We start from the raw sequence: 16,860 nt of genomic DNA, 5'->3' as shown, positions 1-16,860 counted from the left end.
GAGTCGAAAGCTCTAGAACTTTATTATAAAGTGATTTGCAGGGCACAAACCCAAACTGAGGAACATTTCACAAATTAAGTAGCCTATAATGTTTACATTTTACAAAAATGTAAAGGACAAGAAACAGAAAGAAAGAAAGGCTACTGAAGGACCATAAGAACTAAATGCAATGCATGACAGTGGATTGGACCAGAAAAATTAGTAAGTGTAAAGGGTATTGTTGGGACAATTTGATATTGACTATAGATTAAATTGTAGTAAAGTATCAAGGTTAATTTTTTTTGATAGCTGTATTATGTGTATATAAGAAAATGTAATATTTCTCAGGAATTACTTTAGAACTTCTTTAAGAAATTGGCATGCTGTCTCCAACTTACTCTGAAAATGGCCTAGACGCACAGAAATATAGATAACACACACGTGTACATATAAACGTGTACATATATACATGTACATATAAATATACATGTGTATATGAATGAAAGAGAGAGAAAGCAATAAAATGACGTGTGATCAAATGGAATTAATTGGTGAATCTGGGTAAAGAGTGTATGGAAGTTTCTTGCAACTTTCTGTAAGTTGGAAATTATATTGAAATTTTAAAATTACAAAACTATATAAACATAAATACTGTTTTCTGTGCAGATTCCAACTAAGATAGATCATGCTTGCAGTCTGTCTAAAGAACCAAGATTACTTAGCAAAAGATGATTTCACTTGTAAATACATTTCTTGACTGTTTAAACCAGCCTCCACTTTGAGGAAAAAACATATATCTCACACCTTCCTTTAACATTATGTCAATCTATGAAATAAATATTCTGACTAGAAGCAAATCAATGATACACTTGGAATAAACTTTTTAATACAGTACACATTCCAACACCCCCACTACCTATTCTGTTATAATCCTCAGTATATATTACAGCTCACGTTACCCTGGCTTTACTTTAGTAAATCTCTTTTGGGAATCACTGACTTTCAAGGCTCATAACAGGAGGGCAGCTCCAAAATAGTAGGACCTTATCTATAAGAGAGTCTAAAGTACTGATGTAGGTTATCTAGAATGAGCAGACATACAGATTTAGACTGAGTACAATAACCTCCCTGAGGTTAATTTTTTAAAATTAAAAAAAATCATGGTCATTTAACAAATGCTTGCTGATGGACTTATAGAAGAGAGAATCTGACAAACTTTTGCTTTAACTTTGCTTTTTTTTTTAAAAAAAATAATAAGTCTTCTGAAAATAGGAACTGACAAATTTTTTGGAAACAAATATAAAGCACTTTCTCTTTTAGAGACTAAAGAATAACTCCCTCTGTGTTATCATTTGCTTAACTGAAAACCTGTGACAACTGTTTGCTCATTTTGATTCTCTCTCCCTTCAGAGCAGTCACTGTTCAGACTTAAGTCTCAGGAGATCTGAGCATAGGTTTGTGCACATAGTCAATCCAGGAGACTCCAAGCTGTAATTGAGATACACTCACTGGGTTAGTGCCTCTTTGTTTCAGGGTTAGCAAATGATAGCAAGTTTCCATAGTATCCCCTCCTTCCACAAAATTAAGAGCAAAGATAAGCCAGTTCCTTATTTTGAAGTTGACACCCTGATTTCCAGTTTCAGTAAACTCTGGAGGAGACATAAGGTACCAGCTCTTACGGAAACTTTGGAACTCAAGAAGAGTGGACTGAATACTAGGAAACCTTCACTATAGTTTTAACTCTGCCCCTAACCACCGTGGGAACTTTAGGTGAGTTACTTCAGCTCTATGGGACTCAGCTTCCTAAATCATGAAATTATTTTCAAGGTCCCTTTTAGCTTCAGATGTTTTGTGATTCTAACTCTCAACAATCATGGATTTTAGTGATATAGACAAAAAGCCAAAATGTCACAGTTGTACTGTATTTATACTCTGTCAACTCTAGAGTAAAGCCAAACATGCCTGTGAGACTCATATTTTTTAATAACAATTTAATTTGTACTGTTAATGAACATTTTTATAGCTCCATTTGAGCCTTTGCAAACACATCCATAAAACTGGTTGTATTGCTTCAAGTTTATAAAACCCCACTGCATTTTCCAAGAAAGTGGGCATTTATGCAAAGAAATAGCCTAACACATGCCTAACTGCCTATTTTAATTATTATTTGTCAATACAGTATCCACTTGAATAGTGCAAAGATAATGCCCCCGGAAAGTCTGGCAGATTCCTGTTGAAGGAACCTCTGCTCTTAGAATCCCATCAGCATTTTCTTTCATTTCTGTCTTAGCATCAAATTTCTGGAAATTCAAGAGAGAAAATCCAGAAGATGACACTAACTTTCCTGACATCCAAGAGACCACACTCATTGTTTCATTAAGCTTTTCTGATATTTGTAAAGCCTCCAAAATACAGTTATGTTCATATAGGCATTTTTGCTCTTATTCACTTTGATTTAAATAATACTCACATTTATTTGGAGACTTTTGATGTAACATTCCTGTCTGGTTATAATGACCTATAGCATCAACTCACTTGTATTTTCTTAGAAAACTATCACCTTTTCTCTTGCACCACTGTGGATGTTTACAGAATTACACAAAGCCTCCATGAAGGCTTACAATATAAACACTTTTATTTATGCCAGAAAATGAGCTGTTTATCTGTTTATGGGGCAAGCTCATCTGTGAAGGAATATCATTAGGTGTAGGTAGGCACTCCATCCAAACATGCATTTATTCATTCAACTGATATTTATAGAGCACCTACTTGGAACCTGGCATTTTATAAAGTGTAATAATAGTGACTAAGGTATTAAATGACCACTCCCACCCCCATGGAGATGACAGTTCAGAGAAAGAAGATGAATAGATAGATAGATAGATAGATAGATAGATAGATAGATGATAGATAGATAAGGATATAGGTATAGATATAGATAATAGTATTACTTTTATGAACAAAAATAGCACAAGGGGCTCTGAGAGGATCAACCATTCCTGTAGAAATGAACTTTAGGTTGGGCTAGAGGGTGAGTAGGAGTTAGCTAAGCAAATGGGAGTGGGTAGAAAGGATTCCAGGATGGAGAAGCAGCCCATGCAAAGGTCCTGAAGTTGGAAGAAAGAGAACACATAAAAAAGTCCGATGTGATCTGAACTCTGAGGCCAAAGGGAAGAGTAGCCAAAATGCAGCTGGAGATGTAGAAATACACTGCATTGACCTAGACCCTGAACATACCCTCTGTGAGGAATCGAAGGCTCACAACTGCTTCTTTAGTTGCTGATGGCTTCTGTAGTAGTTTCTTGAGCAACAGTGACCTTCCTGGTCTCTGCAGCTCATAGAAGAGGTAGCTTCCAGGGGCTGCAACAGTCAGCAGGTACCACAAGGGTTCCTGGTCCATCTTCTTTTTTTCAAAGAGCTCTGGGGCCCCTAGTGACACAATTCCATCTGACTTCAGCACCAGGAATAGAGACAGCTGTCAGATGTCCTAGCTGTGCCCTCTAGTGGCAGGTGGAGTGTTACCCAGCTCTTTTGAAAAGGGTAAACTCCCTCTCAGAGTTTGGAAATATGCATGTGGGGACATAATGGGGTGGGGGGTCGGGGAGGAGAGGAAATTCTACTCTGACAGCCTGTCTTTCGTTCAATTCTCCTATGATTCCTTCTATCCACAGTGTTCACAGCAGTTCACATTAATGCTGTGATAAGTCTTTTTAAAGTACATTAGAGGTCAAGGGAATCTCAGAGCTCTGCTTGCACACACACTTTCATCCATCCATCCTTTCTATTGTGACTACTCTTACATCGTCCTCAGTCTCTTTGGGCTCTGTTTGCTCTATCTCTCCATGACCCATCTCTTCTCCTCCTGTAACATAATCTGGGTGAATATCCTTCTTTGATTTAGTGAAACGGTCCACTTAATTTCCTTGGTAACAGAAAGAGCCAAGTACTTTTCTTTTTGGAATCTAGGCATACCACTCAGTTTTACATCTGATTAACTTAAAGCCACAGCACCTAAATCCAGAGGTCATCTTTTTCCTTGTAGATGAGATCTCTCTGCCTAAGCATCCTTTTCCCTCAGCACTTGGGTTTTTGATATGAGATTCCACATGCCATGCTTTAAGAAACTGGGAATAGGGGAAAAGGGTAGAGCCAAGACCAAAGTGAAATGTAGCCCAGACTCATGGTGTATCTGGTTCCAAAACTGGCAATAATTGGGTAAGAGATTTGTGTTTTCCGAGTGCTAAGAATGTTACATGGAAGAAACAAATATCAAAGAATGGATGCTAATCTTATCAGAGGGACTTTAGAAAAGAACAAGTTAGTTTAAGAGCTTTCAAGGGAATTGTTTTCTCATGGACATAGTGACCTTTGAAGTTCCTTCAGTGCATGAGTTGTGTCTTCCCTGAGCTATGCCTTAGAGCCATAGTGGGGCCTGGTGCTCTAGGCTGGATATGCTTTACCACATCTTGCTCTGGTCAAGGCATGATCCAAAGATATATATTTACTCAATGTCAAAAGGTTTTACCTAACTAAAACTCCAGCATCACCATCCTTTGATAAAAGGGTGAGGGGTCGATTCTCTTTGTTGGTTTTGTCTGTTCACAGGACATTGGATTTGTTCCACTTCAGGAAGCTGGAGATTCCCAGTTTACAGTACTTTTACAGGAATGTGGAGGGACCGTATTTCCAGAATCTGCATCCCCTTTTGTATTTCTGGGTTGATCGTCTGCCTTGTTGTCCACTCTGTACCTATGAAGCTCTGATCAGTCTCCACGCCTTCTAGCCTGATAAGAAAGAAGTCCTAGAAGAATTTTTGAATGAATCCAGGATCTAAATGGTACAGGGATGATATTCCATTGCAACTAGTCTCTATCACTTTCTTTATATAACCACTTCTTCCTCTGTCTTTTGGAGGGTTTTCAGATCAACCTCTGGAAAATCAAAGGGTGTTAAGTAGGCATATTGTCTCAAAAATATCAAAGTTATTATTTCCTGAGGAATTTGAGTTCTATTGGATAAAGTGAATTCAGTATGTTCTCTTATACCATCGCTGTATATGAGAACATATGTATGTATAGGTTGCTGGAAATAGGATTGGAAAGTGAGTCAGTCCTTCCTCATTTGGTCCATTCTAGATAGGTGTGTACTTTGTTGGGCTTTAAGAAGCTATAAACTTTCAAAAGCCTCCATGTACATGCCTTATTATGGACAATCACTCATATTGGCCTCCAGTTCAGAAAGAAAGACCCTGAATCTAACCCAGCTATTCCTACATATGCAATATTTGTCTTTTCCTTAAAGACAGCTAGATTTACTGACAAATTAAAATCTCTTTATGTATAATGAAAAAATAATGCTGAAGTGGCTTTGTTTCAGACAGGAAATAGTTTTTCAACATGTTATTTTAAGTGTTTTGTTCATTATTATAACCAAGTATCCAGGAGTACTCACATGAGATATTCCTTATACATTTTAAATGGAAGTAATGTAAAATGCTAAAAAAAGAAGCAACTTTTGCAATGCAAATCTGGGTAAGGTAATCTGTAATTATGTTTTGAGAGAATGGGTTAAGTGGGACTGTGTAGAATATAATTTTTAATTTCTCACCAATGTTAATGTGTCTATATATCAAAACTTATATGTATATCTATATGTTTATAAAGGTGAGCATGAGGGAAGAGACAATATTTTTGTAAAATGAAAAATTCTTTTTCTCAGTAGCAGAAACAGTAGTTCATGGCTCTTCACAAGGCATGCTTTTTCTCCTGCAGTTAAAGAACCAAAAACTTTTTCAAGATAATTTTCATGAGAGGACCTACAGGAGGAAGAATCAAAGGGAAAACTAACTGTATAGTTATACAAACCTGTGAGGTACTCAATTACCTATGACTCAGAACCAATCTCCAATACAATAATGTAGGGAATAGTTGGTGCCCTATGTTGGAAGTGAGCCATCCTGCATGGGGTCATGAGAACTCATGGAGTAACATACTAAAATTCTTAGCCATTTCTTCAAGTGATGGAAACATACCATGTTTCTAGTTTTTAAGGATGGCATGGAATGTGCAGGCTGATCAGAATGTCTTCTTTTAAAGTTGTTAGGTTAAAGATAAATTATTGCCAATATTTGCCAATACTATATTGTAATGTACATAATCAGGGTGGTCTCCTACCACCACCTACTACTAAAGATGACCACAGAGTTGTTACAATTATGCTAATTTCCATCTCAGTTTGTTTGGACCGTTTGAGCAGATGTAATGTCTCCAGTCAGAAGATGGGGATAGAATAGCCGTGTGCATTCTGAAAGCCTTGTTTTCCTTTTCTTCGGGGCTTCATAACCTAGCTAAGCATGATACCTCTCAGGTGTTGAACTCATACTACTTTCCATACTTTTATTTGTGCCACATATAAAAGCTTTTATTTTATCTTCACGAAAACACAGTGAGTAAGGTATCATCTCTATTTTCTAGTTGGACAACAATATGGCTCTAAGGGGTCACTGGTGATAAAGCAGCAGATTTTGGATTTAGCCCTGTGATCTCTGACTGCAAACCCCATTTTCTTAGTTTCTATGCAATACAGCCTCCAGCAACTACTAGATTAAGGGAGAGGCATGAGTTCCTTTTCTGCTTTTCTATTGTTAAGGCAGCACTGCTACTCCTGGAGCACTGCTTTGTAGCAGAAGGAAATGATGTGTTTTTGATGTATTAAAATACTAACCCATTTCCTCTGGCTTATCACATATAATACAGGAACTCCAAGTATTGTCAATGAAGTGTATGCTCTAAACTTGTAGGAGAGAAACCTCTATGGGCCACATATCCCACCAAAATCTTGGCTGTGGCTAAAGAATCAATGAACCTTCACTATTGAAATAGATGTAAATAAGAATATAAACCATATATGTAATTTATTGAGTACTTACTCTATGCGAAGTACTCTCTCTCCCAAGTTACAAAATGGCATAATACAGAAAGAGCATCCCTCAAAGAGATTATAGTCCTCTTGGTGGAACTCTATGAAAAAGAGTCTAACGTGTCTATAGATATCTGTATGCTTTTCCCTAAACTAGTTAAGAAAGGGTCTGGAGAAAGCATGAGCACATGTAGCCCACCTTGTGGGGTTTCACAATACCTGAAATAGAAAAAAATCCTACATTTTTTGGAGAGAGAAGAAAATAAAACACAACAAAATGAGTTAAGAGATGAATGACTATTCTGCCCAGTGTAAGCCTATGGCCAGTAAAGACATTTTTAGGCATGGGACAACTCAGATAGTTTATCTCTTTTGAACTCTTTTTAATAGAATCACACAAATCTATACAACCATAGAAATGAAAATCCAGCTCAAGAGAGGAGGGAGTAAGTTATCTGAAGCAACAGTGAACAGAAAAACCAATGGAATCAAGGCTAAAAAAATAAGTCTAGGTAACCTGGCTGTGAAACAATGTAATAATTAGGGATCTATCACAAAAGGTATCCCCAAAATAGAAGTATGATACATTCATATTCTAAAATTCTATTTCCCATTTAATAAAGATGATATACCTGGGTGTACTAAGACGTATGCATCTCTAAGATATTTTGTTGACTGGAAAAATGCAAATCATAAAATATGACACTATTTATGTAAAATATTTATACATGAAAAAATGTGAAAATATTTAGAAACAATATACATCAAAAATTTGAGGTTTTACCTTTGGAGAGAGAGGTGGGATTGTAAGGGAACAGGGGTTGATGATGAAGATAGGCTTTTAATTTTTAGTTCATAAATCCTATAATGTTTAAATGTTTTGATAAACATATATTAATGTACAATTGAATGATTAAAATGATTTTAAAAATAAAGGATATACCCTGTGGAGTAGCTAAGCAGTAGCTCTTTCATTTACCAGCAGTAATCTTGGACAAGTCTTTTTTGAGCTTCCACATCTCTGCCTGTAAGCTGAAAATAACAATATTGATCTTAAAGTCTGTGTGTGAGTGAGTGAATGAGTGAGTGCGTGTGTGTGGTTTAAATGAAATGCAATGCCATATGTAAGATGCTAATTACAATGTCTGGAATATAGTATGTCCTTAACCAATAGCAGTTAATAGTATGCAACATATATTCAACCTAGGAAATCATAAAGCTGCCAAAATGAAGTTGTAATCACAGAGCAAGGCCGTTTTGTTGATTAGTTATTCACTAATGAGAGATATTGCTTAAGCATCAGGTTATCTAAAATTTTTGTTTGGCTTAAATACTCATACAGTTGATGAAATAAATACATGATTTTCAAAGTAATCTTGAGATAATTTATATTGAACAGTAATAGATCAACAGTAAATGTGTGGTTTGGTAGAAATTAACAGGCATCTTATTGCTCTTTTGTAAAAAGAGGTACACAGACATCTGGAGGCACCTCTAGTTGGAGATGTACATGTAAAAGAGTGAAATGTTTGTATAAAATCTCATAAGGCCAGGAGCATAGTTGAAGTGGCAGTGAAGTTTATTTTTCCCAAGTGGTGCCTTTCAACAATATTTTAAAAGATAATATATTGACATTATGATTGTAAGCCTGCAATGAAAAGATGTTAGAGAAAGCAATGTGAAAGCATGGCCCTGAGGTATATAAAGGAGGAGCTAGATCAAGATCATTGCAACTTCTTATATGCTTACACTCCCACCAGTCAATAGTAGTCTTTTCTCCACAGCTCCACACACAGGTCCTGCCCCAGACATGCTCCCTTCATGTTAGATCCTAGCTCTGTCTTTGTTTACGGTTGAAGAAAATGACCCTTCTCTTTGCACCTATATTTGAATGTTCTCAAAAGAAACATATGTTTTAAAATGCATATACCTAATCATGTTGAGTCTTTATGATTCTCATTGTTTCTAAAACAGGAAAATCACATAATTTGTGGAAATGGTATCACTGGATTAGTGGGTCAACTCCTTTGGAGTGGGCGGGCATTGGCCACTTTTGCCTTGGAAAATTATATTCAGTTAGGAAGTAACTTTGGTGTTTTCACTGTTATAGGAAAAATTACTCTTTGTAGAAAAGAAGGTTCACGATGCTTTGCCTTTTTGGAATTTAGTCAATTAGAAATTGTCAGATTTTTCTTTTGGTCTCATTTTATGCCATAGTCTTTGCCACCTCTGTTATCATTTGATATACTGACATGGAAGGATCTTTAGGTGACTTTTAAAAAGAAACTCTTTTATTACGTTTGTAAAATCAATGGTACAGGGTGTTCTCAGTATAAGGGTTTTTTTTAAAAAATGGTATTGTTTATTCAGTAAGGCTCAAAATCAATTTCAATTTTATGTGTGCATTTATGTGTTGCAAAAATGAAAATGCTTAAGATGTAAGCAATATAATAGAGTGAGAAAGCCAAGGATTCCTGATTGCATCTGGGGATAGATGTGTTAAGCTTGCTGCTGTTCTTTGTCATCTTACATCGTCTCTTTACCACTACTGAAACTTGCTTCAAGAAGGTCCTTTGTAGTGAATTCAAAAATCAAGAGGCTTCTTTTCAAGTGTTTATACTTTTTTTTTAACTTGTTACTTTTGTATTCCTTATAGGTGCGAGCAAACTCATTAATTCGCAACTTTTTCCTGCTCCTGCTTAGCCAGTAAATCATCAAGTTGAGTTAATCCTACCTCTAAAATATCTCTTATATCCATTCTTTCTTTCTCTTTTTCTCTGCCACTGCCTTGGTTCAAGCTCATTTACTTTCTCGAATGAAGTATTGCAATTTGTTATTTAACTAATTATTCCCTCAAGTTTTCTCCCTACCAATCCACCTTTCAATATCCAATCGGTGATTTTTCTACAGCCAGCATGACCTACTTAAAAGCAAAACATGCCTAAATTTAGGGATTCCCCATTATATGTAATAATAATTTTAAATGCCTTCACAAATTGACCCTAGAACCTTCACAATTTGACCCTAGCCTACCTTCTTCAGGTTCTGCTGACTTCTTGCAACCTCTTCTTTTTATCCTCCCAGTCAATTCTCCCTAATGTTCAGAGGTAAGAAACAATTTTCCATTCTTACATGTGACATGTTCCTTCTCAACTTTTTACTTTTACATAGTATGTTCCTTATACTTAGGAGAACTTCTCTGGCCTATTCACTATCTGTTGAAGTTCTGGACCTCTTTTTTATCTGCCAGATCTGAGTATCATCTCCTCTGTTACATCTTCTCTACCTTTTAACTTTGACTATGACTCCAAGAATATCATACATAGTGTTGGTTACATCACACTGCTATTTGCTTAACTGATTTCACTATTAGATTTTGAACATCTTGAGGGCAAGAACCATGTCTCATTTACCTTTGTATTACTATTATTTTACTGAATATTAGCAGAATCTCACTATATAGTTATTGAATTAATAAGACAAAATGAATCAATGTTGTGTATACTGAACAGATCTGGGGACTTTCCTAAGGACCCTCCCTGATTTTTCATGACTGATATTCTCTTTTAGACATTGCCCTGAAAGGGAAGGGAAGAGAGAATAAGAATATTGAAGGCAGTGTTGATGACTACAACCTGCTTTGATTCTGTACCCAAACTGAGATATTCCAGAGAGGTTTCTTGACTGTCTGCACCACTGGAAGCTGTTCACGTCACACCACTGAAGGCTAATAAATTGCATTGCATTTGATAGTTGAACAGTTTAATAGATGAACTTATGCTCATGTCTTATTAACCTGAGTTTTACTATCTACTCAACTTGTTACGTTTTTAGATTGTCACAGCAGCACTTTCAAAAGTGTATATGTATTTAAATTGTTTGCTTTAGGTTTTTGGTTATATAAAAGGGAGATTTTCTTATAAAGATACCCTTTGCTCTCAAATCCTACTGTAAGTTATTCATTTACATAAAATATTACCCAGTGGAATTCAGAGATAAAATGTTTGAGGATGATAATAGTTAGAATACTAATGTTGAACACTCATCGTGTCCAGGTGACTGTCCGTTAGTGCTTTAAATGGAGTGTCCTGTTTAATTCTCAAAACAGCCATGTGAGGGAAAGCGACATCATTCTCCTACTCTGTAGAAGAGAAAAACAGAAGTGTAAACAAGTTAAGCAACTTGCCCACACTATACAGCTGTGAAGGATCACAGCCTGGATTGGAATTCCGGGTGTCAGACTCCAGAGTCATAATCACTATAGCTGTGGAGAGTATAATTTAGAAGTAAATTTCTATTCTACCTGAAAATTGGAGGTTGTTCTGCGATCAGAATCTTAGCATCCTCTTCAATAGGTTGGTTCTTTCTCCTTGAAATCTGACACTTCCCTTTTTTTTTTTTTTTTTACTCCCTGTATGCTGCTGGCAAATGCACTCTAAATCCCTTTTCACTTCTTCTTTGGGATAATTTCATTACTGCTTCATGAGCTAGTGCACCATGATGCATCTCATTACAGCCCCTCTCCTTGATCAACTGTGTTGATGATGAGATACAAGTACCAAGCCATTACCAAATGCATGCTTGTATTTATTCTTTTTGCCACCTGAAGAATGGGAAACTATCTATGTAATTCTAGAGACTAGGATATGTATTCATTTCTTTTATACTAAAGATAAATATAGAGGCTGCAATAAGAACAATGCCTATAGAATTAGGCAGGTACAGATTTGGATGTTTGACCAATTGATTAAATTTCATTGAAACAAAACAAACAAAGACAAAAATAAACTCTAAAATCAAAAGATCTGTACTACTCTTATCAGTTAATGTTTTTCTTCCTAGATTGCATTTTAAATCCCTTAATGGAAAAAATTGTCTTATACAGTATATTTCTTGCTAATAATGGGTGGTCATAAACATGTTATTTTGTTTTGACCAGATAAAATATACTACAGCCTCCTTGCCAAACTAACTTTCCTTATGTGACTGTGGCTATGGACTACCAAAAGCCTATAGTACGTCAGTTGACATATTTCTGAGAAACATACTCTTATAAAGCTTATGGTGATCTTGAAGTAAAAAAGTAACATAATCATTTGTAAAATTTTATTTTAAGAGTGTTTGGATTTTGGTGCTGAGAAGTAATTACTTTAGTGTGATTTATGTTTGAATTTAATTTGCTTTTATTCATGTTAGGTGACCTTTTTCTCGTCAAATGTTTTTATATAGTCTTTCTCTCATGTTTAGTGGCTTTTATCCATCTACACCCCCTCTCTTCCATCATTGTATGAAATAGAAGTGGTACTTTATCATGGACTAATAAATATTGGCTAGGTGCTGAAGGTACTTTAATTCCCAGCCTCTGAGAAAGGGCTTGGATCTTTGTGTTGGGTGTTCTCAGATACAGAGATGTAAATGCCATTTTTCTGTTCCATTTGCAGGTCACATGTGCCAATTTAACAAACGGTGGAAAGTCAGAACTTCTAAAATCAGGAAGCAGCAAATCCACACTAAAGCATATATGGACAGAAAGCAGCAAAGACTTGTCTATCAGCCGACTCCTGTCACAGACTTTTCGTGGCAAAGAAAATGATACAGATTTAGACCTGCGATATGACACCCCAGAACCTTATTCTGAGCAAGACCTCTGGGACTGGCTGAGGAACTCCACAGACCTTCAAGAGCCTCGGCCCAGGGCCAAGCGAAGGCCCATTGTTAAGACGGGCAAGTTTAAGAAAATGTTTGGATGGGGTGATTTTCATTCCAACATCAAAACAGTGAAGCTAAACCTATTGATAACTGGGAAAATTGTAGATCATGGCAATGGGACATTTAGTGTTTATTTCAGGCATAATTCCACTGGTCAAGGGAACGTATCTGTCAGCTTGGTGCCCCCTACGAAAATAGTGGAATTCGACTTGGCACAGCAAACCGTGATAGATGCCAAAGATTCCAAGTCCTTTAATTGTCGCATTGAATATGAAAAGGTTGACAAGGCTACCAAGAACACACTCTGCAACTATGACCCTTCAAAAACCTGTTACCAGGAGCAGACCCAAAGTCATGTGTCCTGGCTCTGCTCCAAGCCCTTTAAGGTGATCTGTATTTACATTTCCTTTTATAGTACAGATTATAAACTCGTACAGAAAGTGTGCCCCGACTACAACTACCACAGCGACACACCTTACTTCCCCTCTGGATGAGGATGAATGTAGGGGTGAGACTGAAGCCTGAGGAATTCAAGGTCACATGACAGGGCTGTTACCTCAAGAAGAAGGTCCCATCTGTTGCCTGGAATGTGTCTACACTGCTGCTCTTGTCAACTGGCTGCAAATACGCTCGTGGAAAACAATCTGATGTAATTTCTGCCCAGTCAGCTTCATCTCTCAGTATAGTTGTAAATCACCACAGATTCTAAAGCCACACTTGAAGACATGCTCTCACACATAGATGTACACAGACACACTCTCATATACATTTCAGCTGGCATCCGTCATGATTGTTGTCAAGAGGGCTTTCGTTGTCTGACTCATAATGGTTCAGGATAAACGATCATCAAGCAAAAGGATTAACTAGACAGTGAATGGTTTTTAGCACTTGCTGTTATGGAAATCTCCTTTAAAGTCTTGAGTACATGCTAATCAATAATCCCCACTCATGCATTTCTACTGCTTGGAGTAGCTGTACTGGTAAATACTACTGTAGGAGTATATGCTTGTTAATTGGAAAAAAAAAATGTGTCTTTAGAGCTCAGTATTCTTTATTTTATGAACACAACAAGTGTAGTAACTTTTTCCAGCATTCAGTAGGCACATTCAAGGTGATACAAGATGGCTCATTTTTTTCTGTGGAGGGAGCCTGTTCTCAGTAAAGATGAGCAAACATTTGGAATTTACATGTGGGCAGACACTGGATTACAGATTTCATCACCAATCATTGGACTTTTGCAAAGTTGAGACCAGCTAAGGTTGCTTAAAATAAGTTCTGATCATTATATAAGAAGGGAAATGCCTGACAGACACCATGTAAGTTATGTGTCTGTCTTATCTTTACTACACATATTGTAACAAATTCAATATCCTAGTCTTCATTTGTATGAATGGTTTGTATTGTACATAGTTTAACCAAGTGTTATTTGAGCTGCTTACTAATATTAACTATGTACTTGTCTCTCTGCTTGTTATTGGTTAAAAAAGAAAAAAAAAGGATATGAGGAATCCATTCTATCAATGTAGCTGTGAACCCCATTAAAAAGACAAACTTAATGTACAAAGCATTTATTCAGCTCAAGTATTGTTGAAAGCTATACATATACAACATTACAGTCTGTCTGTATTTAGATATTTTATTTCTGGACAAATGAAATGTACATAAAAATAAAATGCTTAAATTTGAGTTTCAATATGTACTTGTGTAAGATGGTGATTTAAATGGTTCTGACAAGAAAAATGTGTTGGAATACAGTCATGGTTTTGCATCTCGTGTCTCTGAATTTGTACAGAACTATCTAAATTGCTATTAGTTGCCCAGTCAAAACAACTTAGGAGTTTAAGTCTCAAAACTGGGAAACAGTTGTGGCATTCAGTATTATGTACATTTTTGGTTTGCTGTCATGCTAGTTGTCCAAGAATACCAAAAATCAATGAACATAAGGAGATGATTGAGGTCTCCTAAATTAATTATAGCTAGTTGTTGTTGTTGTTTTCTTGTACAGCGTCTTTATTTAGCAGGATATTGAGAAGGTAATTTTTTTTTTTCCTTAAAAGAAAGCCAAGATGTCTGAAGATTGTGGCTGACTTTCCCTGATTCTACTGTATTGACTCAACTGAGAAAATTACAATTACAGTGAAGGGCTTCTATGCTCAATTTACATATAGCAAAAGGGATCGATTTATCTATATAGCATTATTTTGGGGCATTAAGCTTTACTTTTTAAAACTAATTACCATACACAATCCCAGCAAAATAAACAGAAGAAGAAATATGTAAAGTAATAACCCATACTTAAGGTCACAAACTGGTGATTGGGATATGAAAAGTCTAAAAGGTTAACCAAAGAGGTCAAATTAAGAACATTCACCCATTCTCATTTTCCCTTCATGCTGCATAGGGGTAAGTATGTTTTCATACAGAAAATAATAGAAGTTCTACAGGGAACCCGATACCACAGAGTTCTAAACTGAGAACTCAATGACTGATTTGACTGAAGAGAGCCTTCAATTGCCAATTAAAGACACATCATTCTGTTAAGTGTCCATCTCTCAAAATCCTCCAACATAGCTAGACAACCATTTATATCAATGTATTAATTAATTTGCTGTGGAATTTAGAAGCTGATGTTACAACAGACTTCTCTGGCACAATTGGCAGGAAGAGCTTCATGAGTCCCAGCTGCAGAACATATTTTCCACAGATTAAACCTTGTTATTCTGGGGTTTATTTATCAAAGTGATCACTTAAGAGTCAGTTCTCTCTTAACAAAAAGGAGGATAAGTAAGAAGGCAAAAATCTTTTCTTTTCTTTTTGGATCATTTGATTAGTGGCCTGTGACTTTCATTATGTGGTGTAATCTGTCCTGTAATCCAGCATTCAAGATAAGATGAAAATATGTTTCAGGAGAAAAAAAATATGCTTCAGTCTTCACCCATCTGCCCTACTCTCCAAAGTTCTCATGAAATATTGCTTTTACATTTTTATAAACATATAGAATGCAGCTAATTAACAATGCATTGAATTATTTTTGTAGTTTTTCTTTAGAAGGAAAAAGGAGAAAATTAGCAAATCCCTAATGAAGATTTCAATTTTTAAAAATTTAAACTTTTAAGACTTTTTCTGGGCCTGTACTCACATATCCCTAACTCCTATATCATCAACACCTCCATCTGTGATATAGAAAAGTCGTGATGTTATAGAACTTTGATTCAAAAGATTATTTGTATCTAATATACTTCTGTTTTAGACAAGGAAGAGGATGAAGAAAGATGATGAGTAAGAAAATTCAAAGGTTCGCATTAAAAACTTTACTAGGCCAACTTGTTGCTTCAACAAACTGGCTAGTTAAGTTTTAGTTATGCTAGAAAATCATTTGTTATTTGGAAAAAATAAACTTAAAGCTGCCCTAAGGAAATTGCTTTTTCTAGAGTCTTAAATATTCTTTCACACCTTTGCTAAGATATAGGAAAAAAGTCAAGATGGAAATAGATAGCATCTGATGCAAACATGGGTGTGTCATCATTTATTGTTATTTTCAGAAACATTTTAGTAAAATTGAAATTATTATAAAGAAATGATTATTGCAGCTTCTCACCTCATGGAAGAAAAATGATACAAGTTACTGCTTTATCTATTTATGATAAAAACAATGAATTGTCATGGTATGGTTTCAGTTGAGCATTTTGGGGTCCATGACTCCTGTGAGAATTTCTCTGCATGAGTAGAAGGGGCATAACTATTAATAGTACAGTACTAAAGTTCTGGAAGTGATTATTCTGGAAGTAATTGAAATACTTGTTAAATTTAAAACTGTGGACAGGAATCTTCAGGTTCCTACATTTCAGCAATAAACTGTAAGCCATATTTTTGCACAGATAGATTAAAAAAATCATGAGAAGCCTGAGAAAGTGTTTGTCTTTTCCCTTTTCCCCACTGCTTTACATGTAAGCAGCAGCTTAACCAATATAAACAGCTCTTTGGAAAAACAATTTGCATCTCCACCATCAACTCTGAATGACAAGTTTTAGCCCGAAGCAAATTCAAATAGCTGTGTTTATTAACTTTGGAAAGACTTGGTTAATGTACTAGTTTCAGACATTTATTGATATTCAATTATCAGTCTTTTTATCTATTTTATATTTATTTTTATCTTTATATTTTTATTCAAATAAAATGAAAATCAGTAGATCAAAAATTAAACATTTAAACACATTAATTTGCATTAAAATATTACTATTTACCTAGTTTGTA

The 16,860-nt window shown here is 35.7% G+C and overlaps 1 protein-coding gene across 1 annotated transcript in view; it reads left to right on the top strand.

Annotated features, from left to right (window-relative positions):
- Positions 1-14,299, top strand: part of NXPH1 (neurexophilin 1) — a 292,700-nt gene extending 278,401 nt beyond the window's left edge. The window contains exon 3 of the mRNA XM_024767096.1: positions 12,339-14,299. Coding sequence (XP_024622864.1) covers positions 12,339-13,100 — 762 coding nt within the window. The 3' untranslated portion in view covers positions 13,101-14,299. The remainder of the gene's footprint in view (positions 1-12,338) is intronic.
- Positions 14,300-16,860: the final 2,561 nt, after the last annotated feature.

This window comes from Neophocaena asiaeorientalis, unplaced genomic scaffold (assembly GCF_003031525.2).
Source record: "Neophocaena asiaeorientalis asiaeorientalis breed wild unplaced genomic scaffold, Neophocaena_asiaeorientalis_V1.1 scaffold70, whole genome shotgun sequence".
NCBI classification, from domain to species: Eukaryota; Metazoa; Chordata; class Mammalia; order Artiodactyla; family Phocoenidae; genus Neophocaena; species Neophocaena asiaeorientalis.
This window is presented reverse-complemented; position numbering and strand designations above follow the sequence as displayed.